This window comes from Centrocercus urophasianus, unplaced genomic scaffold, assembly GCF_019232065.1.
Source record: "Centrocercus urophasianus isolate 14NV4802_14NV808 unplaced genomic scaffold, USGS_Curo_1.0 seq_18, whole genome shotgun sequence".
In the NCBI taxonomy this organism is placed as follows: Eukaryota; Metazoa; Chordata; class Aves; order Galliformes; family Phasianidae; genus Centrocercus; species Centrocercus urophasianus.
The window spans coordinates 21,206,027-21,228,303 of record NW_024884733.1 but is presented as its reverse complement, the minus strand read 5'-3'; the positions used below and the strand labels follow the sequence as shown (position 1 = coordinate 21,228,303).

The window sequence follows — 22,277 nt, the reverse complement described above, 5'->3', positions numbered from 1 at the left end:
TTCAGTAGTATTTGTGGCTTGGGGAAATGCAATGCCAGGGCTGCACCCTCCTGCAGAGCAATGGGCGCAACTCATTCTCAATGAGGCTCAATTGGCCTCTTCCTCTCCTACTGACTGTAGGTGCAAAAGAATCCAGGGACATGCTCCCAGACCACCTCGGCAAGGCTTTATTCACATTTTAGAGGAGGATGAAGGTCATGTGGTGCTGAGGGCTTTCTCCAGGCTACCCACTGACTAAACACCCTCAGCTCCAGGAAGTTGAGTGTCAGGTTGGGAAAACATGCTGGTATTCATTTATGTAATGCTAGGCACAATGCCAGCCTGCAGCTCATCAAGGCAGGGCTCTTCCCTGAGCTTAACGTGGAGGTGCTCAGATAGAAATCCCATCAGGACAGGCTGGAGATGAGGAGAATGCAGAAGATCCCTGCTAGCCCTCCAAAAAGCCTCAGCTGTGCTTTTCCTTCTGCAAGGAGGAGACTTGAAGCTGCTGGGCACAATGGGCTCAGTGCAGGGTTAGTGTGGATGAGACATAAAGGTGGATCTGGTGGGTATAGCCCTCCCCAGCCCTGGCATTCAGGAAGGCTGCAGGTTGGCAACTCTGAGAGGAGAGTGGTCTTTGGGAACTGCTTGTGCCACCTCATAAGGTCAGCGAATCTTTTTCAAATGCAGATGGATGCCGCTGCTGGACTTGAGGATGAGCTGCTGTGTCAGGGTAGGAGGCTTGCAGGCATTAGGGAACAGCTCGAAGCAGAGCAGGGTCAGTGCCAGAGCCACCTTCATCTCGTTCATAGCAAACTGCTGCCCAATGCAGTTCCTGGGGAGAGGACAAAGGTTCAGATTGAAGCCTGCAAGTTATGAGATTTGCATCCACAGTGCCTTGAGTGTGGGAAGTGCTCTAGAACTGGCAAAGCTCAGTAGAGATTCCACCATGGAGACTTCTTGAGATGGCCAAGCCAATTTGACCCAGGGGTGCTGAGGGGATTAGGCTCAGGAGCACAACCCCATGCACCTATGAGGAGGGAAGGGGATGAAGGATTTGTTACCTGGGTCCTGCAGAGAAAGGCAGGAAAGCGTGCGAATGCCTGTGTGCTGAGTTCTCAGGAGAAAACCTCAGGGGATCAAATACCTGTGGGAGGAACAAAGGCCATTTGGTCAGCATTGGCCTAACCATGAGTGGCACCAGGTTCTCTGGTGCCCAAGGTAGGGCTGGAATGGCCTTTGCTGCTCCAGGAGAGCTGCAGCTGACATTCATTCATTCCTCTGCAAAGCCACTGGATGGATGAAAAGAGGGTGCTGGTGGCTTTGCTGATGTTCCCCTTGGAGATATCTCATCAGAGCTGCTGAAGGCAGGAAGAGTAGCTCCATTTCACCTTGCATAAAGGCAAGCTATTGTATACCCTTTTCAAAGCCTTTGGGGTGTTTGGTAACATCACTGAACTTTACATTTGGATACAGACTGCTGGAATAAAAGGCAAAAAGAAGACCTACCCCCCAAAAAAAAATTTGGCATGGAGGTGCAAGCTGCCTTATTCAAAGACAGTGGCAGTCTGGGCTCTGAGATATCTCCCCGTTCTTGCTGCGAAGGTGACATACCTCAGGATCTTCCCACACGTCCCTGTTCCTGTGAATACCAAATATGTTCAACGAAACCTGGGAGCCTGGAATTGAGAAAATACTCATGATGTGAAAATACTCATCATATGAAGAGTGAAGACCAAGAGTGTTTGGAGGATGTTCTCCTTCCCTGGACTCTGCAGGGGCTGTGACAGAAGATTAGGCAGAAACATTTCCCAGCTTGTCCACATGGGTCAGCTCTGAATCCTTCCCGTGGAGGAAATAATGGTCTCAAAGCTGGGCCCCACTCTGGTACTGGTGGGTGAACCCCTACTCTTGGACATGATCAGCATTTGCAGGTCCGCTCTGAGCTCTGAACACCTGGTGCCCTGTTGCATGTGCCTGGGCCCTCGCCAGTAACCCTTCCAGGCTCAGTGAGCGTGGTGGCTTTGTGCAGCCTTTTGGAGAGAGAAGTAAAACTGGAAGGTCCCCAACCAGCCCCTCCGCCCTTGTGATGGACGGCAGCAGGAAGGATGAACACAGACCTTCAGGTAAGCTGCGCCCATCAGGAAACGTGACAGGTTTGGAGAGCCTTCGGGACACTGCAGGGACTGGTGGGAATATGCGCAAGCTCTCCTTGATGCACATGGTGCTGTATGTCATCTTCCCCAGGTCCTCCCTGAAAGCAAACCAGGGCTCAGGCTGTGCTTGTTGGCAGCAATGGGGACATGAGATATTACATCATTAATGTTGCAAACAAGACTTTTAAGGTCATCGAGCCCAATCCGCCCCCACCGTGCCCACTGACCACGTCCTTCAGTACTACATCCCCATGGTTCTGGAACACCTCCAGGGACAGTGACCCCATCACCTCCCTGTCCAGCCTGTGCCAGTGCATCGCTGCTCTTTTGGAGAAAAATTTATTCCTGATATCCAACCTGAGCCCCTTCTCTGGTGCAACTTAAGGCAATTACCTCTACTGAAGAAAGCTTCAGGTAAAGAACTCAGAACTGCTAGCTCACCACTCAATGGTATCCCGTTTCCCCACAATCCCCTGGATCTCCTCCCTGCACCGTGCCTGGTGCTCGGGGTGCAATGCCATGCTGTACAGGAGCCATGAGATCCCGCTGGCTGTAGTGTCATGCCCCTCAAACATGAATGTGTCCACCTCAGCACGGAGGTCCTCATCAGACAGGCCAACTCCATTCTCATCCTAGCAAAGAGGAGAACGTATCATTTGCATGCTCTCATTAATTGGGCTAGCTCTGCTGGGTGTTAAAACAGCCCTAGATGTTGAGGAAGAAGGACCTGGTTTGGTTTCTCTTGTATGTCCCTGTATATCAAGAACTAAGCCAGTAGAAATTAAATCCGGTATATGTGAGAACAGAGCTGCTGGTTGCTGACTCTGCAGTCAACAGAGCTGGGTTTTACTGCAATGCTAGCTCCTGGCCCTTCGGCAGGACAGCTGTTGCAAGACAACCCATTTGTTCCCCCATTACATTTTGCAGTAGTTTGGGGTTTTTTACTTTGTTTTTGCTTTTGTTTAAGATGGTGGCACAAAAGAAAGCAGAAGCCCTACAAAGAGCAGTGAGCACAGTGTCTTCATCCTCAGCACCAAACGGCAGAAACTATCTAGAGTTCCTGAAGACATCTGTGAAGGTAAAACTACAGAAGGGGAGGAGCAAAACCTCCTGAGAGGACTGCAGCCAAGGCAACCTCCTTGTAACCTCTCCAAAGGTCTTTCTTCAGGTTTCTGATAGCCCACACCTTTCAGAATAGGAACGTACTTGATGGAAATGAACAGGAAAGTGAAATTCTGAGCTATTTATGTTCAGTCACTGCATCTCACACATCTTTATTACCTTTCCTTTCTGCCCACCATTCCCCAGGCTAGGAAAAAGGGATGCTGGTTCAACCCTTGTGCCATGGAATCTATGGTGTCTGACGGGATTATTTCAAACCTTCACCTTGGTACAAAGAAGAATGTCCAGAAAATCTAGGTGCCTCTTCTTCAAGATCTTGTCTAGCTCCTTCTCATTGGAGAGCAGTATCTTTCTTTCTTGTATTACTTTATCTGCGTGGAAAAACGATCAATGTTAGATGCATCCTGCCAGAGAGCTCACAACTGTTTGTTCAGCCTCTTGCATCTTGTTTAATTTGTAACTTTCTGACCAGTGCTTGTTGTAACCCCACTGAGCTGCTCCCAGTGTGAATGTGCAAGAGGTGCAGCTGGGAAACCAAGGAGCAGAAATACCTGTGTGGGCATGGGCCCGCCTGCAGGCGTCCTGAAACTCCCTGCTGCTGCGAGTCAGGTCATAGAAGGCATCTTGGTAGGAGAAATTCTGTATTCTCTTGTTTATGAGGGAGCCCAGGTCAAAAACGGCTTTGATGTAAGCGTCTGAGTTGCTGTAAGAGGCCAAGGTCAGAGTTGGCGTTAGCAGTGCTAGTGTAGTAAACAGGGGCACTCGTTGTCCCAGAATTGGGAAGTTTGTGTGCTGACCTCTGAGTCTGGCAGTTGGTGCTGTAGCTGAAGGCACATTTCATGATGCTGTCCAGTGCCATCAGGCTGACGTCTTCAAAGAGCTCTACTGACTTCTTCTTCTCCCATTTATCCTGGTGGTGGAGAAAGTGTGAGGAGAGACAGACTTCCAGAGCAGACTCAGCCACAGTATCAGGTCATGGTTCCTGTCCCTGTCTCAATCCACATAGCTAATTATTTTCTTCTAGAAAAGAGGCCCTAATTCACTCCATATCCTGTGAACATAACCAAACCATTCTTTGAATTTTTTTTCTATGTTTACCATTGTTGGGCTATGAACAGATATTCAACTATGGTTGACTTCATTGGGAAGCAGCTGAAAGAGAGAATAAGTGCAACAGCCAGAGGAAGCAATTTCAGAGAAACAAAACTAAAAAGAAAACTTAAGAAAAGAGTCCCCCCCAAATGACAGGGCTCTAGGAACCATCTAAGTCTCTTCCCTTCTCTTACCAACATCACTTTGACCGATTCTGACATCAGGGGTACGTAAGATTTCAGCACATCGTAATGAAATGCTGGAGTGAGCAACTTCCGATGCTGAAACCATTTGGTTCCACCCAAGATCAGCAACCCTTTGCCTGTAGACACCAGAAAAAGCCATCAGCTACTCCACTCTGCTCAAAACTCCAGCAGCCTCACTGCAGCTCATGGCCAAGCAGCAGGTGACGTGCAGGGCCTGGGGGGAAGACATGCTGCTCAGTGATGGGGACAACTCCAGTGCTAATCCTCACAGCCTAATCCACCTGCTTGTGTACTCTGGTTTTAGGACGGAAAAAGGTGAAATGAAGATGAGAGTAATGAAATGTGTGACGTGGCTGCTAGGGTTAATGGAAGAAATTACTCACCGATCCACGGAATTAAGAAGTGATAAGGTACAGGAGGCTTGGGATCTGTAAAACAAAACAAAGACCAGAACAGCATAAGTGGCTAATGAATTCAATGTATCAAGAAAATTCAGGATAAATTGTCAGTAAAATCCCTCCTCTTTATCACAATGTACATAGGTCGCTCCAAAAGTAATGCCTCCTATTTATTTCCATGGAAACTGTAATAGCTACAAAGAGCACAGCAACACTATTTGATAGAACAAATTCTCAGATACAAATCAGCATTTTTCAACTCTGTCACCACCATTGGCTGTGCATTTTTGCCAACAGTGAACAAGAAGCCTGCATGCCATGCCTAAAAATCTGCACCAATGGAGGTGGCTGCTAGGATGACATGATTGGTTTTCATCAGCCCAATCAACTCAAATGGATGGAAGTCAGAAGGCACCAAATCTGGACTACACAATTGGTGTGAGAAGAATGCCTGCCAAAACTGGCAATGTGCCCCTCTTGTGCACTCTTCAAACAGGCATATGGCTTGTTATTGTAATGTTGCAAGAGAAAGATTGTCTTCTTCTCAGAGTTCAAACCTTCAGCATAGCGTCGTGATAAAGCAGTAGTAGTTTGGGTTCTGGGAAAACCAGAAGGATCTCTTCTTTGCTATTGCAAAGGACAATGCACATCACTGTACCCACTGAGGGCTGCATCTCAAACGTTTTCTTTGATGGGGAATTCACTTGTTGTCAATTGCCACTCCATGGACTGCTGTGGTGACTTAGGCTTGTAGCTGTGAGACCATGTCTTGTCAGTGGTAATGATGTGATTCAGAAAACTAACACCTTCAGCCTCTTTTTTTGTTCAATAGGTGCTGACAAACTTGCATATGGCATTCTTTCTGTTCCTGTGCAATCGCTCATGGGACCAATGTGGTGTAAACTTCATAATATAGACTCAGAGGTCAGCACATTTTATAATAATCCAACATTTCCACCACAGTTCCAACGCATTGAAGTTAATATTCAGCTCTGTATGCAGCTCCCTGGTTGCAATCCAAAGATGAATTGATTGAGACAGCCTAAATGTCATGGAGTGACAGTTGTGCATGGCCATCCAGAATGTGGCTTGTCTTTCACATTGCTGTCACCACTGCTGAAATGCACCACTCAGCTCACTGTGCTCACATCCACTGTTTGTTCTCCACAAACATTCAGCAAGCATCAGTGAATGTTAACAGGTGCCATTTTTTTCTGTATTCAGGAATTCAGTGACACACCTTTTCTTTCTGTACACACACTTCTGTGTCAAACTCAGTTTTGTCATGCTGCCTCTCTACTTTGCCATCTGTTGTATGGCAACAAAATGTAATGAAATGTTGTTGGGAAGGTTCAGCCTCTACTGCCATACCACCAACATCCTCTTCTGATTGTATGGGCCAACATAATAAAATAGGAGGCATTATTTTAGGAGCTGCCCTTGTAGAATCAGTCTTGTTTCCAAGAAACACTAGAGGTAGAATTTAAAAGTGATTTCTATGTCTATGATCTCAGTGAACAAGGGAAAAACTGGGTAAGAATATGTGTGGAAAATAAACAACTGTGACAAATCTCAAAGCTGAGAAGAATGAACGTTGGGAACCCACCAAGCACAAACAACTCTATAAAAAGGAGCAGAGAGAAAGTCTTCAGATGTCTTTTGAATTGCTGTGCCCAATCATGCATGTTCCTGCATTTACCAGAAAGCATAAATATTGTGGTGGCTGATGCTGTAGGAGGACAGGCTTCCCAGGGAAGAGTGAGGGTCTATAATCCCCAAACCCAAGTGAAGAGAATTACCCCCTCGTCCAAGTATAGTCTTGGCATATTCAGGATGGTGGATTACTAGAGATGGCAGCACTGGTCCAAACCATCTGGGAAAGGCATATGGGTATTCTTCTCCCAGTGACACTACCAGACTTAACATTTTGTCACCAGTTATCTGCAATGATAGCGAAGCAAAAACTGAATTCAGGCAGAAAAACAAGAATGTGCAGGGAGAGCAGATGCTAAGTTTATCTTCCTATGAAACCACATGCAAGTTGTCTCCTCCTCGGAAACAGAGAGAGCAGCTGCTGGCACAAAACCACCCCAGCTCTGTCCTTACCAGACGGTTGTGGCCATAGAGCCAATGTGCTGGGGGACCAGGAAATGCTTCCAGGGCTTTGAGGATCTTCTTCCTCTCCTTGTAGAATTTGACCACTTTCAGTAGGACGAAGATGACACCAAGCACCACACACAGCTGCAGAATGACAGCAGAAGGTCTGGCTATGTTGTCCAGGAGAGACACCATGCTGGCCTGAGTCTGGGGTGCCCGACACTGCCTTGTTCTGCTTCTTTTCTACAGTTCCTGCAGCAGAGCTGGCCAAGTGCTGCTGATGCAAGGTCTGGATGAGTTTTATAGCAGAAGTGTACCAGTAAGCAATGTGTCAGCTTGACCAATAGCCAGAATTCCTACACTCCCTGTTGACCCTTTTACCCACTTGCAATAACCTGGATGGACGGAAATGGCTTGTTAGCAGACACTCTGTAAATATTTACTTTTTCTAAAGGTTGTTACATCCCAACACTGAGTGAAAATGCTTGCAGCAGCACAGAACTCCAGCTCTGACACCTTCACATATACCCAGGTAGATGAAAGATCAGTGCTGGTAGTCCCCAATGCACCCACACGAGGTGAGAAGCAAATAGACTAATTGTGTTGGACTGATCCAGCCACCCTCAGCTGTAAAAACGGTGCTCTTAGTGACTGTAACAACACACCTGGACTGTAATCAAAGGAACAGCCAAAACCTGACCAGCAGACAAGGGATCATGGTTTACAAGTGGTCCTATATAGATGAGCCAGGAGACAAAATCATTGTCTAGAAGAGTTGACTCTGTCAATACGTAAATGAAAGAGTGGGAGAGCAGCAAAAAGAGCTGCAGGAACACTGAGGGACATCTAACCTGAAGGGAAGGGGTGATAATACGATGCTGTTCCCTCTACAGTTCTGGTGAGCCTTCCTTTCCCTGCCTGCAGGACTGCGGGAGGGCTTGGGCTGAAAATTTGCTACTTTTGGCTGATTTCTAGGTGTATTGCAAAGTCAGGGATCCCAGATGGGCTGAAATAACTTCCCATTTGGGTGTTTGGATATTATGAGGATCAGACGGGTCATCAGCTGCTGGACACTGAGGCTTCTGAGTTGTGTGGGTGTTTCTCTTTGACTTAACACGTCTCCAAAACAAGGGTCTTTGGATGGATAGACACCTTCCTTTATTATTTAGTCTGGCTTAGAACATAGCCAATTGAAACCCATGTTTTCTGTTGGTAGAATCACTTTACTGAATGCACACAGCCCTAGTTAGAATGTTTAAACATTTGGGACAGAAAGTTTGTAAGAAAATATCCCACAAGTCTCATTCTCTGGGTATTACTGGACTCCATGATAATATTTGAAGGCTAGTAAACAGGGTGACTTTTCCCTCAGCTGGCTTGTGAGCTGTTTGTTAATGATTGCAATGAGTGCCCTTGGTACGGGCAGTTTCATTTATTCCTCAGAGATATCCACCCCTTGTGAGAGCTTATAGGATAAGCCTGAGGAGGGCACTTTTGCTCTGACTTGAAAGATGTCACATTTATGAGCTACTCTACATCTGTTCCTGGGCTGCTCACACTCTTGCTTGTCTTCCGGTGTTGTATGCAACACCACGAATCTTCAGCATTTCCCTATACTATGTGCTGGGATAACTCAAGCTAACTGGACTCTTGATAGCATGATGGGAAGATGTATTGCAGAGAGCTGCACCCCTGGAACCTCCTTTAAGATGGTGCCTGTTGTTCTTCAGGCTAGGAGAAAAAAAGAGGCTTATCCCCTGGCTGGTATTTGTCATAGTGCTTTCTGCTCTGCGTCATTGCTGACATGCTGTATTGACCCAGAGCCTGGTAAATTATTAGAGCCACACCAACCAACTATTCTGAAATTTAAAGAAAACACCAATACTTCTTGTAAGGCAAAGCTGAGGATTAAACTGTTGGCTTGGATAACTTCTATGACAGGATAACTTCCATGACAGAGCTGAGTGTTTTCACACACCTGGCCAGCTTCATGATGCTCAGTGTATCATCTTATCCCTAGATGGATTTGTGCAAACATCCAGAGAGTGGGAAGTTGCTCAGGAGGCCAAAGATTGCAGTATGTCAGCTCAGGCATTCCTTAGGGAAGGAATTCATCCTACATTCATCCATAGCCCAAGCAGAAGAGATTCTATTTGCTCTCGTGCTCCTGAGCAGGAGTGACCAACTCCTGAGGTTTCATGGCTGTGGAAGATGCATCTTCTCTCTACCACACAGCACCTCCAGCTCTTCCTATGATCATCCTCCATCATCTTCAATGTTGTGATTAGTAGGTAATTAGGAGAGAAGCATTGTGTGCTGATTGGCAAGCTGGCTGGGAAACCAGATGAAATCACAGAGAGGATTTGGACAGATCTGTCATGATTCTTGGGGTTAAACTTGAAGTTCTAGCAGTGCATGCTAGAGAGACCCCATTCCCAACCTCCAGTGTATTGTGGACTCTATTTCTCCTTCAGGTGTTTTTACTTCTCACCCATTTTTAAAAAAGCTGTCAGTCTTGTTCAGAGTCCCTCTAGGAAACAGCCCACCAGCATTCAGCCTCTCCTCTGGCCTTACGCATGACTATGGATGGGAGAGAGAAAGGGGCTGAGGACCTGAGGGCAGTGGGATGGCTTCTGTGGGTCATTTGTGCTGAAGACCTGTAGCATGTGCAGAGAAGTTGGGTGCCTTGCCAGGGTTGTGTAAGGGATGAAGAGAGAGATGGGGGCTGAGCTGCTGGCAGTATCAATGGAGTTGTTTTGCAGTGTCCTATGACACCTATCCCATTACCAGAGTGACTGATCTGGACCTGCAATCCCCTATAAAATAGACATAAAATAGGTAGAGAAATCACCCAAGACTCAGGGTGGAGTCTTGGGGGATTTGGAGGGACCTGTCTGGGGAATCACTGGTATGGAATCAGACTAAACTATAATTTCCTAGAAATTCACACTGGGACAAAGTCCCTGGAATCTGTGTTTGATCATGGGTAACTGAGCAAGGTGGATTTTTACCCATCTGGTTCCCTGGTAGTTATTAAATAACCAGTATCAACGGCTGAGCATGGAGTCAAGGATACTTGGGTTGTCTTGAAGGTCAAGTGAAAGAAGAGCCTTCAGCTGATAGGGAAGACAGAGCAGAGTGACTAAAGCTTCATTTATGGGGACTTCAAGCTATGAAAGTTGCTCTTGGGTTTAGGGAGTCTTCTCACTAAATATAGACACCTCAAGGGAAGTGATGACTTGGTGCATGCTGTTAGCATCTATTGCAGAAGGGCTGCTCTGTCAAACAGGTGAAATGTAGCTGACAAATTAGTATTTTGCCCCTGAAATTGACATTGCAGCAGCTGCTTCCCTGGGTGTGCCTGTGTTTATTCAGGTAGGAAGAAGAACTCGAGCCATCTGTCCCTGTGTATTCCTGTAGTGGTTAGTGCTGACAGATGAGATGTAGTTGTGTTGCCAACAGAAATAACATTTCAGGCTTCCTAACACATGATATACGAGGATATGATGGAAAGAGACCAGCAAGTGTCGCAGAGTAATGTGAGCTGTCTGGATCCCATCTGACCACACACATCTCTAGGGTGAATTTATGTCTGGAAGCATTTAATACAGCTGTCTTACAACTATGCTGCAATATTTATTTAATTTACAGGCTGCTCCCAGTTTAAAATCCCAGTGGGGGTTGGATGGGAACTGCTGGTAGCACCTGATATCAGGTTTGCAGTGAGAGCCACGTGGGTCCTGTGCAGGGACCGCATCCCCTGGGGACAACGTGGCACCCTCTGTGCTTGGTGAGAAGGTGACACCAATAGGTTGATGTGGGTTAACGAGAGATGGGGTTGTTGAACTGTAGCAATGAAAGGAGTCTAATGAATACGTACCCTACTGCACTCAGCAGAGCCCATCTCTTGAGAGCCAGTTAAATTAGTTATCTAAAAGACTGAATCAGGCAGTCGAAGGTCAGTTCATCATCTCTGCAATTACTGTTTTGGCAAAAAGTAGGATTAAAGAATGAGGCAACCTCTCTGTATCTAGAGCTCAGCTGTCTTTATGGCATTGCTCCAGGTTATAAAATCTCATGTGAACGAGTCTCTTTATTACTGTCAAGTATCTTAATATCAAGCAAGGGGAAGTTACCTGGGGCGGGGGGGTGGCACTCTCAGAAATCACACACTGGAAGGTGAGCCCATGGCTCACTCCCTTTCACAGACATCCTACAGTGGGATGGGGGAGAAAATTGAAAAGTGCAGAACTTGTGGGCTGAGATGAGAACAGTTCAGTAAGAAAGAAAACAAGAAAAAAATGATAATAATAATAATAATAAAAGCAGCAAAACAAGTGATGCACAATGCCTGCCAACAGTTGACCAGTGCCCAGCAGTCCCTTAGCAATGGCCATTTTACCCAGCCAGCTCCTCCAGTTTTACTGCTGGGCACAGTGTTATAGGGTACAGAATATCCCTTTGGCAGATTTGGGTTAGCTATCCTTGTTCTGTCCCCTCCCCATCCAATACAAAAATGTATGTTGTTTGGTTCTGGTGGCTTCAGTTATTTTGATCAAAAATTTTTCTCATTTTGTACTTCAGAATACATTGGCAAGGTACATTCTGCAGTAAATGCAATTGCCCTTATGCTTGAATCTCAGAATAGAGCTGAAGGACACTCATTTCATTTAGTGAAAGGAGATGCAAGGGAAGGTTTTGGAGAAATATTTGTATTTGTGTATCCAGGTTTGGTGTTTGCTTTGATTACAATAGGAGGATATTACTGATTCACATTACTGTTACGGTCCTCTATCTCTTCAAAATACATTTTTGGAGAGGCTGCTGCACAGCCAGCCATCTGCTTTGAGGTTTTGTGCAATGCCTGCATCTGTTGTTGTGCCTTGTGTGTGCCCTTACAGAGCTGCATCCTAACCACCTGAGCACCTTCTCCAATTTATCGAGATTATTTCAAATCTTAATACCACCCTTCAAATTGCTTGCAGACTCTCCAAGTTTCACGTGGATTTTTTTAGTAAGTATTCTCTCTATTCCATCATCCCCTATCAGCAGTAAATTGAGGACCTTTCAGTCCCATGCTTAACAACCTCTGGAAAACATTGGTTCGGGTTGGATATTAGGGAAAAAAATATTGTCTTGGAAAGAATGCTGGTGTGCTGGCACAGCTGCTCAGGTAGGTGGTGGGGTCTCCATCCCTGGAGGTGTTCAGAAACTATGGAGTTGTGGCACTGAGGGATACAGTCAAAGGGCATGGTAGGGATGGGTTGATGATTGGATGATCTTAGATGTCTTTTTCCAACCTTAATGATTCTATGAGATGCTGGGTTGGCTGTTGAGACTGAGCTGGTGAGCATTAGCAATCCAAACTCAATACAGCAGCTGTTAACAGGAATCAATGGTTTATTAATGCAAAAATTACATCATATTTTGCAGCTTGAGCAAAAGTTCCAAGCCCAAGCTGTAACCAGTGCATTGAGTGCAATCAGGCATAGAGAGAGAGAAAGAAGAGAGGTGAGGTGAGGTCAGCCCTGAGCTGACCTGCAGGCACTGGGGTGCCCACAGGGACAAGTTTGGCTGCTGGCAGCCATGCAGGAGCAGAGGAATCCTCATATCCTGAGCTGCTGTGAACCTTGTATCCCAAGCAAACATTTCATCCCGGTCTGTTTGGTCCCTCCCACTGATGCTCAGGCCATTTTCCAGCATCAATGGATTTTCTTTAAGTACAAGTGAATGCCATTCTTGGAGCGAAGGATGATCTGAGGTATCTTACGGGGGGGATTGGTGAGGTCAGGGGACAGCTCGAAGCGGAGCAGGATCAGCGCCAGGGCCACCTTCATCTCAATCATGGCAAACTGCTGCCCAATGCAGTTCCTGACATAAAGACAGCAATCACCCAGGGGACACGAGCAGGGGACAACCGAGGGGGCTGGAGGGAGGAGCCCTTGGCACATGCTCCATTGAGCTAAGCCATTCCAGGGACATAGATTTCTGCATCCCACTGCTCTTCCCATGCCCAGTGTTTTACCTCGATCCAGCAGCAAAAGGCAGAAAGGCGTGAGAGTGCCTGCCAGATACATTCTCTGGAGAAAACCGCAGTGGGTCAAACACCTGGGAATGAGGTATGTACAGCAAGAAAGAAACAGTTATTTAAGGTGCAAATGTACTGTGATTGGTACCCTCAGAAGTGCAACACCCCATAATTTCTGAACAACTCCACTGGAGAGAAGATGGACTTTGAGGTGAACTGGAACTCGTATGCCAGACTCCCTTGGCTTCCAAGGAGCAGCACAGCCAGCACAAATCAGGCAGAGCAATGATTATAACTAAGAAACTGTGGTGCATGGATGCAATTTAATTCTTCACCTACAAGCTAAGCAAAATCATCTTCATACCTGCTACTACAAGAAGCTTCCTGAAGCATTTAATTGCTACACCCAATGCAGAGGCAGCACAAATGCCACTGTTTGAGCACCAAAACTTACCAAAGGATCCTTCCACACCGAGGGATTTCGGTGAATGAGATAAATGCTTATTGCAGTGACAGTGCCTGTGAAGTAGTTGAGGAGAAGAAAAAGGCTCAGTGGCACAGACACACAATTTTACTGCTGTAATGTCGAGCAGAATCAGAATCCACAGACCTTCTGGCAGGGTGCGACCATCATGGAAGGTGATGGGCTTGCTGAGCTGCCGGGACACACCAGGCACTGGGGGGTAGAGGCGAAGGCTCTCCTTGATGCACATGGTGCTGTAGGTCATTTTCCCCAGGTCTTCCCTGCAGAGGCAGGGGATGCTGAGCTGCAAGTGCCCTCCTGCTCCCCCCTTGCAATGACTGGGGCATGGAGGGAGCATGGGCTGTTGCATGCTAGGTGCCCCAATAACATGAATAGCCATTCAGCAAGATTATGGACAACATGATGAAACACGTCATGGTGAAACAAAAAGCCACGGCTACAACATGCATGCAGCTATCTGGAAAAAAGCAATCCCTTAACACTCCAGCTCCCAGGGCTTGAAGGCATTGCTCACTTAGGAATGATTGCAATGGAGAAATGTGCAGCTTTACCACTGAATGGTGTTCCGACTGCCCAGGATGTTCTGGATCTCCTCCCTGCACCGTGCCTGGTGCTCAGGGTGTGATGCGAGGCAGTACAGGACCCATGAGAGCCCACTGGCTGTGGTGTCATGCCCCTCGAACATGAACGTGTCCACTTCAGCACGCAGGTCTTCATCAGACAAGCCAGCTCCGGTCTCATCCTAAAAACAGAGACATCTTCAGTGGTCCCATTTAACTCAGGAGGGGACATTGCAAAGGGAGGTGATGATGGCCTTGAATAATTCTCTCCATAGACTGAACTTAGGGCCACATTTTTTTTTTTGCTTGTAAAACCCTTTGTCTCCCTTATATTAAGACCGTGAAATCCTTCTCCAGGTTGCCTTCCCAGATAGTGCCAGCATCTCAGTGGTTGAACACTGGGACATCTCTATTCCTCCTCATCTGGGTAGGACTGGGCATGATGCCTTCAGCTGATGTAAAACAATGCCCCCGGGGATGTCTGTGAGTTTGTGGCACTGCCACAGGGACTGGATTTTGCTCCCTATGGCATGTGTCCTCTTCAGCTGTGATGAGGCATGCATCTCATTGCTCACCTTGGCGCAGAGCAGAATGTCCAGGAAGTCCAAATGCCTCTTCTGCTTGATCTTCTCAAACTCCCGTTCATCTTTAAGGGACTCCTTTCGCTCCTGGATCACTTTGTCTGTGTAAATAAGAGCTGAAGACTCAGCAGGGCAGGAGATGCTGAGTCTGGAAATCACCTCCTGAACACAAAGCTGGCCAAGAAAGTGGCTTCCTTCCTGCTCCTAATGCACTGACGTGTATTTCTACGTGCAGGTAGTTCTGCTTTTTCAGGAGTATGACAATAAGTGACATACACGTGGCTGTTGTTGCAATAGCAGATTCCTTTCCGCAAACTTATTTGTTCACCACAACTCACTTGGTCTGCAGGATCATAGTATGGGCAAGGAGGTAACTCATGTACAGAGCTCCCATGGGGATGCCTGATTCTCAGCTCTGGATAGGTTTCTTTGGGCCAGAGGCTGGAGACAGCAGATGTGGCAGACATAGCACTTTGGTCACATCTCTTCCTTGAAGGTTCTTTCAGACACCCTATATGAAAACTTTGGGAGAGGATAATGACAATGCATACCTGTGTGGTCGTGAGCAAGCTGGCAAATCTTCCTGAACCGATATCCGTGGGGGCTGAGCCAGTAAATGAAGTCATTGTGGTAGGGAAAGATGCGGAGCCGCTGGTGCACCATCTGGCACAGGTCATAGACAGCCTGGATGTAGGTGTTTTGCCTGGAAAGAAGGGAATCCCTATTCACAGAGCTGCGTACGCTGGGAGGGCACTATGCACCAGCCTGAGTCTGCTCTGTCCCCAGCCTCACTGGGGTTCATCAGGAGCGACTAACCAAGTATTAAGGAATAATGGCATCAGGAAGGATTCTGCAAGCCTTCTGTAAGAAGGCTGCTGCACTACTACTGAGCAAGTGCTTGCCCAACAGACCCTGCAATTTGAGTCAGGTTTATTTAGGTCAAAGCCTAAATTTGGGTGTGTTTCGACAAGCAGTTTGCCTGCTTTCTCTCTGAGCTGCAAACTTTCAGCCAGGGCTTGGGCACTGACCTGTTGGTTTGGCAGTCGCTGTGGTAGCTGAAGGCACATTTCATGATGCTGTCGAGAGTCATCAAGCTGACATGCTGAAAGAGCTCCACTGGTTTCCCATTTGTGATCACCTTTTCCCAATTATCCTAGTGGGGAAAGGAGACAGAAATGAGAATGCAAAGCACAGTTCTGCACTCACCTTCCCATTAAGCAAGTGCTCAGCATGGGATGTGTCCTGAAGGAAAGGAGAAGTTAAGAGGATTTCTTAATTGCAGTCAAAAGTCCATTGAAGGGAACCAGCAGCCAGAACAATGTGTGCTGGCACCAGGTTTCCCCAGCCTCTTTTTTCTTTATCTCTCAAGAACATAAGACTGTAGTGCCTAGGATGCAAGCTTCCAATCAAGGCTTTTCCTGCATCTCATGATTTCTGTTCCACTATGTTTTTTCAGCATAAAATACAGGAGGCTCTTGCTCAATTCTTCCCACAGGGTATCCTAAGAGAAATCATAAGTGCTGCAAAATTACTTTGGATCCTCTTTCCTTCTGGAACCATAAGGAACTGGTGACCAAAAAGCTGAGAAAGGGAAAAGAGAAAGGAGCATGGATGCACCTGAACTCTCACAGCACGAAACCAGGCTGGGAACAGTGCTTATGTTGACGGAATTTTGTCATTGGTACAGATTGCCACCTAGTGGAACCGGCTGACACAACTGGCCTCCAGCTCCTTGCCCAAGTCACAGCTCATCTTTGCAGGCATTAGCAGCCAGGACACTGCATCTAGGCTCTTATTTCATGTTTACATTCAGGATCATGGGTGATAACATAGGACAGAGAGAGGTACAGACACTGCCCCTACCAGCATCACATTGGTAGACTCTGCCATGAGGGCTACATAAGGCTTCAAGACGTCGTAATGAAAGCCTGGTGTTAGGAGCTTCCGATGTTGGTGCCATTTGGGCCCGTGGAGGATCAGCAAGCCCTTCCCTTTGGAAATACAATCAGTGAACAAGGAGAATGGCTTCTGCAGACACAACACAACCAGATCTGCCTCAATAGATCATTTCCAGAGGTTGAGGTCACCTCCAGACGTAAGCAATTCTCATTTGTATGAGTGGCTATGTTTGAACCTTAATTTAAAATCACAAAAACTAGCATTATTTAGCACCTTTTCCAATAAGCAGAATAAATTCAGGACATTTTTTGGAAGGAACAAGTGCAATGCTGCTTATTTATAACGTGTTCCCAACTAACTTCAGTATAGTTCCCAGTAGGCAAGGGCCTGGGAATACCTACCAATCCATGGGATAAGGTGCTTATAGCTGAGGTTATCCTTGGGATCTGTAAAGGAAAGAGGGGAGAAGAGAAAGAGAAAGAAATGGTAAACATTTTACCAGCATCACTCCACTGGTTGGCACCTGAAAGCTCACCCTGGGGTACTGCTTTTGGTTGGGTATGAAACTGAACTAGTGGCACCCTCGCAGAACTGACCACTATTTCACAGCAAAATACTGTTGGGCCTAGTTGTGAGACTATGTATAAATGCAGATGCTCAGACTGGAGTAAACAAAAGTACTGCTAGTCCAAAGTCAAATGGGCATGTTGCAGGGTAAATGATTAACCCTCTCAGACACACTGTTGAGCACCTTTCTCACTGGATTCACCAAACCAACGGCTCAATGGGACTGAGCCGACACCAAAGCTCTGAGCTGCCTTCTTGCTGAGATTAGGCTCTGAGAAGGGAGCTTTTCAAGGAGGACTCAATGAAGATAGATCTGCTAGTAGATTTCGAGGACCCTTGGTCCCTTGCAGCCCTCAGTGGGGCCATGCAGCTGCATGCCTGGAGCACACAGCAGCCAGTTCTCTCTGTAAAATAACCCAAAGTTGGTTTCTCTAATACGACCTGTTTGTGACACCTTGCCTTGCTGAGAATTGCCATCCTGGCATGGGAAAGCTGCAGTCCGTGGCTGCTGCTCCACAGTTGAACCACTGCCTCTTACCTCCTCTGGCAAAAATGGCTTTGGCATATTCAGGGTTGGAGATCACCAGGAAAGCTGAGAAACTCCCGAACCAGACAGGGTGGGCATATTGGTACTTCAGTGCCCAGGCCTCTGTCTTTTCCAGCATTTCTTCTTCATTGAGAAACTGTAGTTGTGGAGAAGGGAAAAGAGACAGAACGCTCAGGTTTGGTGAAAACACAAAATCTCCTTAGCAGCTGTTTTCAAAAGCTGAAGGTCTTTGTGTTTCACAAAGCCAAGCTATCATCAACAAGGAGCTGCCCTGGGTTTGCAGGGCAGGAGAAGTAAAGGTGCTTATTACTTTCAACCATCATATAAAATAATTATTCCTTATCTATTGATCTTAGTCAAGGAGAACACCCTTATGGGCAGAAGTGCACACTGCTTATTGCTGCACACATGGATGTTGATACTTGTAGCAGTGGTAGTCAGCACTTCCCTCTTCGAAAGCAGTGATTGTTTTATTGCTTTTACAGCCAATTTTACTGTATATAAAACAGGCAACAAGCAACAAACTGGTTAGATGGGTTAGTGCAAAGAGTCACAAGCAGAGACCAAAAAGTTCACATGTACAAATTGCCTTTTCTTTAAACAAAAACTGCTCTGCGAAAGCTGCTAACTCATGCACAAACCTAGTCCAGCTATGACAATGCAGAGGGAAGGATTTTGGTGAGCTAGGGCTGAAACGGTAGCTGCTGAAGTGCAACAAATTCGATAGCAGCATAGAAATGAACTGAAAATGTCACTCTATTTACTGAATTGAGTGAATGTTTGCTCAGTTCCGTTAGTGCTGACTTCTCTTGGTTCAACTGTTTGCTTGGCTGGCATTTCTCAAGTTGGTATTTGTGCCCCAGCATTGTCCCAGAGGGTCCGGCAGCAGCCAAGCCCCCACCAGGCTATACCTTAGACAATGTCAGGAGAGAGGGGACTTGGCATGGTGCCTCTGTTTCCTCCTGTTGGTGCAATAACAGAAAACGTAAACATGCTGGAAGAAACTGGGGCAGCAATAAGTCTCACTGTGCTTGGCTTTTCCAGATGGCTTAAGAGCCAGCAACAGTCACTGCACCTTTCGAGCATTGGCACCCAGTTTGATCTATGCCACAGGGAGTAATCCCAGAGCAGAAGGCAAATGAGTCATGTGCAAGGAGAGGCTATCGAAGAATCACTGAGGTTGGAGATCATCCAGTTCAACCTTACCCCAACATGCCCTGACCACATCCCTCAGTGCCACAACCCCGTGGTTCTTGGACACCTCTAGGGACAGTGACCCCACCACCTCCCTGGACAGCTGTGCCACTGCATCACCTCTCTTTCTGAAAAGATATTTTTTCTAATATCTAACCTGAACCTCCCCTGAAGAAACTTAAGGCCATGACCTCTAGTTCTGCTGTGGTTATCAGAGAAAGACAGAGAGGAACATCCACTGACAGCTCCTGCTTCTTTACCAGAGCTGCAGATATGAGGCTTTGGGTAAAAAAACAACAGCAACAACAAAAAAATACAAAACAGCACTTCTGTTTCTTCCTCCCTTGGGTGTTTTGAAAGGAAAGTATAACCCCAGCTCTTCTAAGGAAGATAAGCAATAGCATGATCTCACATCGAAATGCAAGCTTTGGAATGGATCCAGCATTAAAAGCATCTGGGAAGAGGTGCCTAAGGGGACGTTCAATGACCACACACTGATAACAAATGAAGCAGAGGAAATACAGGAGCTGAAATCTGAGCACTGAGCTGCCCCACTCTTAGTCAAAAATAGGCATCCTGCACCGGATGCTGAAACAGGCAAGATGCACATGAGAGGCTGCTGAGGGACTGAGCCCTCCTGGGCCACCTCCCTCTGCTCTCCAGGAGCTGAGCCCATGAGGAAGGGTAGCCAGGAACCGATGCTCTGGGTTTTAATAGCCATGGTGCTGCAGTGAGACAGAGCTAGATGGAAATAGGAGCTCTCCGTGCTCCCCTGAATACAGCTGCTAGACATCCTCCATCAAGACACCTACAGATGTTACTTTCAGCACTTGTCCAGGGCACTGACAGCTTCCTTCCTGGCTCACAACTGCTGGCTTCTGGCAAACTTAGCAGCGCTGAGTAAAACTAACAGAACTCTCCTTCAACAACAGAAGCATGCCCAACATAAAAGGTTACCTTTGTCCAAGGTGAAAGGTAAACTAAAAACAACCTAACGATTGCTGGGTGCCATTGATCAGCATCAAAGAGTTCCACCCCAGTATAATCTGGCACAGCTGAGAATCTGATGAACATGCTCTGTTTAATTGCAGTTTTAAAGTCTAACTGGCACTGCAACAACCCCCAAGCTGTCCTGGCCTCATGCTTGTATTGCCAAGAGCTCATTCGTACTGTCAGACACAGAAAGACTGCAGTGTGGATGTGGTCACTTGGAGGTCTCCTATCTGGCTGAACCTTTCCACCAATTTTTCCGCCTTGCTCTTTGGGTTGCTTGTTATTTAATGTGCCAGGGCAGGTGATCAGCAGAGCCCAGTTGAGGGGTCAGCATGCTTTTAGAATCACAGCACAGCTTGGGGTGGAAGTGATCTTAAAGACCATCAGGGCCAGGATGCATTCCACTAGAACAGGCTGCTCAAGGCTAGGCTGGATGGAGCTTTGAGCGCTTCCAGCACAAATTCAAAAGCTTTCCCATTTTTGCTTTAATTAAAAAGCCTTTCACACTGCCCAGCTCACAAAGCTGCCAGCAACCAACAGCCAAGCTGATCTGCATGGAAAAATGCATAGCTTGAGGTACAGCCATGCACTCCAATCATGACTTTTTTTTCATATACATGCGTGTAGTTAGCCAAGATGTCAAATCAACCTCATAAAGCCTTAAATCCCGTCTCCTCTCCTTGCCAACCTATCGCATCTTTTCCCATCGCATCCACACGCCGCTCCCAGCAGAGAAAAGGCACGAGGAGAAAACGGTCCTCCCACACATCACCCCCATGCGTCACCTCCTCCCGCAGAGCCCACCCTCGCCCCGCCGCACCTCCTGAACGTGTCCGAGCAGCCAGTGCGTGGGGTGCCCGGGGAAGGCGGACAGAGCCCGCAGCAGCTCCCGCCGCCGGTGGTACAGCTGGATGGCCTTCAGCAGCACGCATGTCAGGCAGAAGACGGCGGCTAAGTGCAGCACCCGAGCCACATCCACGCCGAACCAGGACGCCTTCATCCTTGCGGTACCCGCGGGCACCGGCGCTCTTATCCCCGCCGGCGGCCAATGCAGGGCGGAGGGGCCGGGCTCGCGGTCCGAGCGGCCGCCGAATCACGGCAGCGCTTATTGAGAGCGGAGCATCCAGCCCTGCCCGGCGCCCGGGATCGGGCAGAACGGGAGGAGGAGCGCGGGCGGTGCTGGGCACTGAGGGAGGAGGGGAAAAGCACGGAGCTGCCGGGGATCCGCCTCGGGTTCCCCCCTGTCACCTCTGTGTGTGTGTATATGTGTTCCTAATCGCCCCAGTTAATTCAGTTTTCTTCTCGGGAGACCCGACGTGGATATCTGGCAAAAATAATGTGTGTAGAGTTTCAAGGCTTCACTCCAGTGATGCTCTCGTCGTGTGACTCCCTCTGCGACCTGAGCTATAATTTTAAGCTGTAGCTTGAAAACCCTTAGGACAAAATGTGGAGGTGCATTCTCCATAGTGAGCTTGGCAAGGGATGGACAAATTCTGTCAGAGGGCAAGTCACAGACAGAAAGCAATGTCCAAAGCCATGGGCTGAGCGATGGCCGGGCGTTCCTGCAGCAATTTGCACACAGTGGTACCACCAGGCTTTGGGGACCGCTCCTGTGTGGCTTCATGGGGACAAATAATGGGCACCAGAGACAGACATGAGGGGATGCTGTGCAGATTGTTTAGTACAGAGAAACATAGAATCATTAAGGTTGGAAAAGTCCTCTGAGAACACCAAGTCTAACCACTGTCCGCGTCCCTCAGTGCCACATCGTCACGGTTCTGGGGCACCTCCAGGGACGGCGACCTGCCTGTGCAGCTGTGCCACTGCATCACTGCTCTTTCTCAGAAGGAAATTTTCCTTCTATACAACCAGAACTTCCCCTCTCATCCTCTCACAGCTACGTGGGAGAAGAGGCTGATGTCCACCTCATCACAACCTTCTTTCACAGAGCTGTAGAGAGTAATAGGATGAGAGCATCAAATATAAAGCATCAAATATAAAGCTATATTGGCATCAAAGTAACATTTCACTGTGCCCACAAGCGCTGTTTGTAGGGAACACCCGCTCAATGGATGCTGTAAGGGGCTGCCTCTACAACAGCAGGGCCGCCGTGGCGGAGCCGGGATTCGAACCCTGGATGTTTCCCACCGCTATCCCCTCAGCGGCTCTGCAGGCGACGGGTTGCTCCTGGCGGAGGCGGGATTCGAACCCTCACGCCCCACACCACTTCCACCCCAGCGGAGAGGCGGGGCGGGTCCCGCCGCCCAACGGGAGCGCGGCTTGCTGGCGGGCGAGGGGCGGGCCGCGGCGGCGCCGGCGGCTGCCATGGCGCGGGCGGGGGACCGGGACGCGGCTCCGCGGGGCCGGCGGGGGA

General features: G+C 47.8%; 2 protein-coding genes across 2 annotated transcripts; both read right to left on the bottom strand.

The window, feature by feature from the left end:
• Window positions 1-144: 144 nt before the first annotated feature.
• On the bottom strand, window positions 145-7,341 carry LOC122160947 (cytochrome P450 4A6-like). Its single transcript, XM_042819973.1, has 12 exons — window positions 7,060-7,341; window positions 6,753-6,894; window positions 4,939-4,983; window positions 4,544-4,671; window positions 4,055-4,167; window positions 3,809-3,960; window positions 3,522-3,628; window positions 2,577-2,767; window positions 2,100-2,233; window positions 1,594-1,658; window positions 1,044-1,126; window positions 145-814 (listed from the first exon to the last, which is right to left on the bottom strand). Exons 1-12 carry the CDS (start codon window positions 7,243-7,245, stop codon window positions 646-648), a joined length of 1,515 nt encoding a protein of 504 aa, XP_042675907.1. The 5' UTR covers window positions 7,246-7,341; the 3' UTR covers window positions 145-645.
• A 5,091-nt stretch (window positions 7,342-12,432) lies between these two features.
• On the bottom strand, window positions 12,433-20,918 carry LOC122160902 (cytochrome P450 4B1-like). Its single transcript, XM_042819883.1, has 12 exons — window positions 20,724-20,918; window positions 17,708-17,852; window positions 17,004-17,048; window positions 16,567-16,694; window positions 15,732-15,856; window positions 15,255-15,406; window positions 14,698-14,804; window positions 14,114-14,304; window positions 13,689-13,822; window positions 13,533-13,597; window positions 13,076-13,158; window positions 12,433-12,921 (listed from the first exon to the last, which is right to left on the bottom strand). The coding sequence occupies exons 1-12, from the start codon at window positions 20,901-20,903 to the stop codon at window positions 12,753-12,755; spliced, it is 1,524 nt and encodes a 507-aa protein (XP_042675817.1). The 5' UTR covers window positions 20,904-20,918; the 3' UTR covers window positions 12,433-12,752.
• Window positions 20,919-22,277: the final 1,359 nt, after the last annotated feature.

What these genes read in the sequence shown, in the direction of transcription:
- LOC122160947 (XM_042819973.1), bottom strand. Translation starts at nt 7,245, where the DNA reads ATGGTGTCTCTCCTGGACAACATAGCCAGACCTTCTGCTGTCATTCTG. An exon ending in GACTATACTTGGACGAGGGG is followed by an intron (nt 4,984 to 6,752) that starts GTAATTCTCTTC and finishes TTTGTTTTACAG; the next exon opens with ATCCCAAGCCTCCTGTACCT. An exon ending in CCTTTCTCTGCAGGACCCAG is followed by an intron (nt 815 to 1,043) that starts GTAACAAATCCT and finishes TCCTCTCCCCAG; the next exon opens with GAACTGCATTGGGCAGCAGT.
- LOC122160902 (XM_042819883.1), bottom strand. Translation starts at nt 20,903, where the DNA reads ATGAAGGCGTCCTGGTTCGGCGTGGATGTGGCTCGGGTGCTGCACTTA. An exon ending in AGCGACTGCCAAACCAACAG is followed by an intron (nt 15,407 to 15,731) that starts GTCAGTGCCCAA and finishes CCTTCTTTCCAG; the next exon opens with GCAAAACACCTACATCCAGG. An exon ending in CCTTTTGCTGCTGGATCGAG is followed by an intron (nt 12,922 to 13,075) that starts GTAAAACACTGG and finishes TCTTTATGTCAG; the next exon opens with GAACTGCATTGGGCAGCAGT.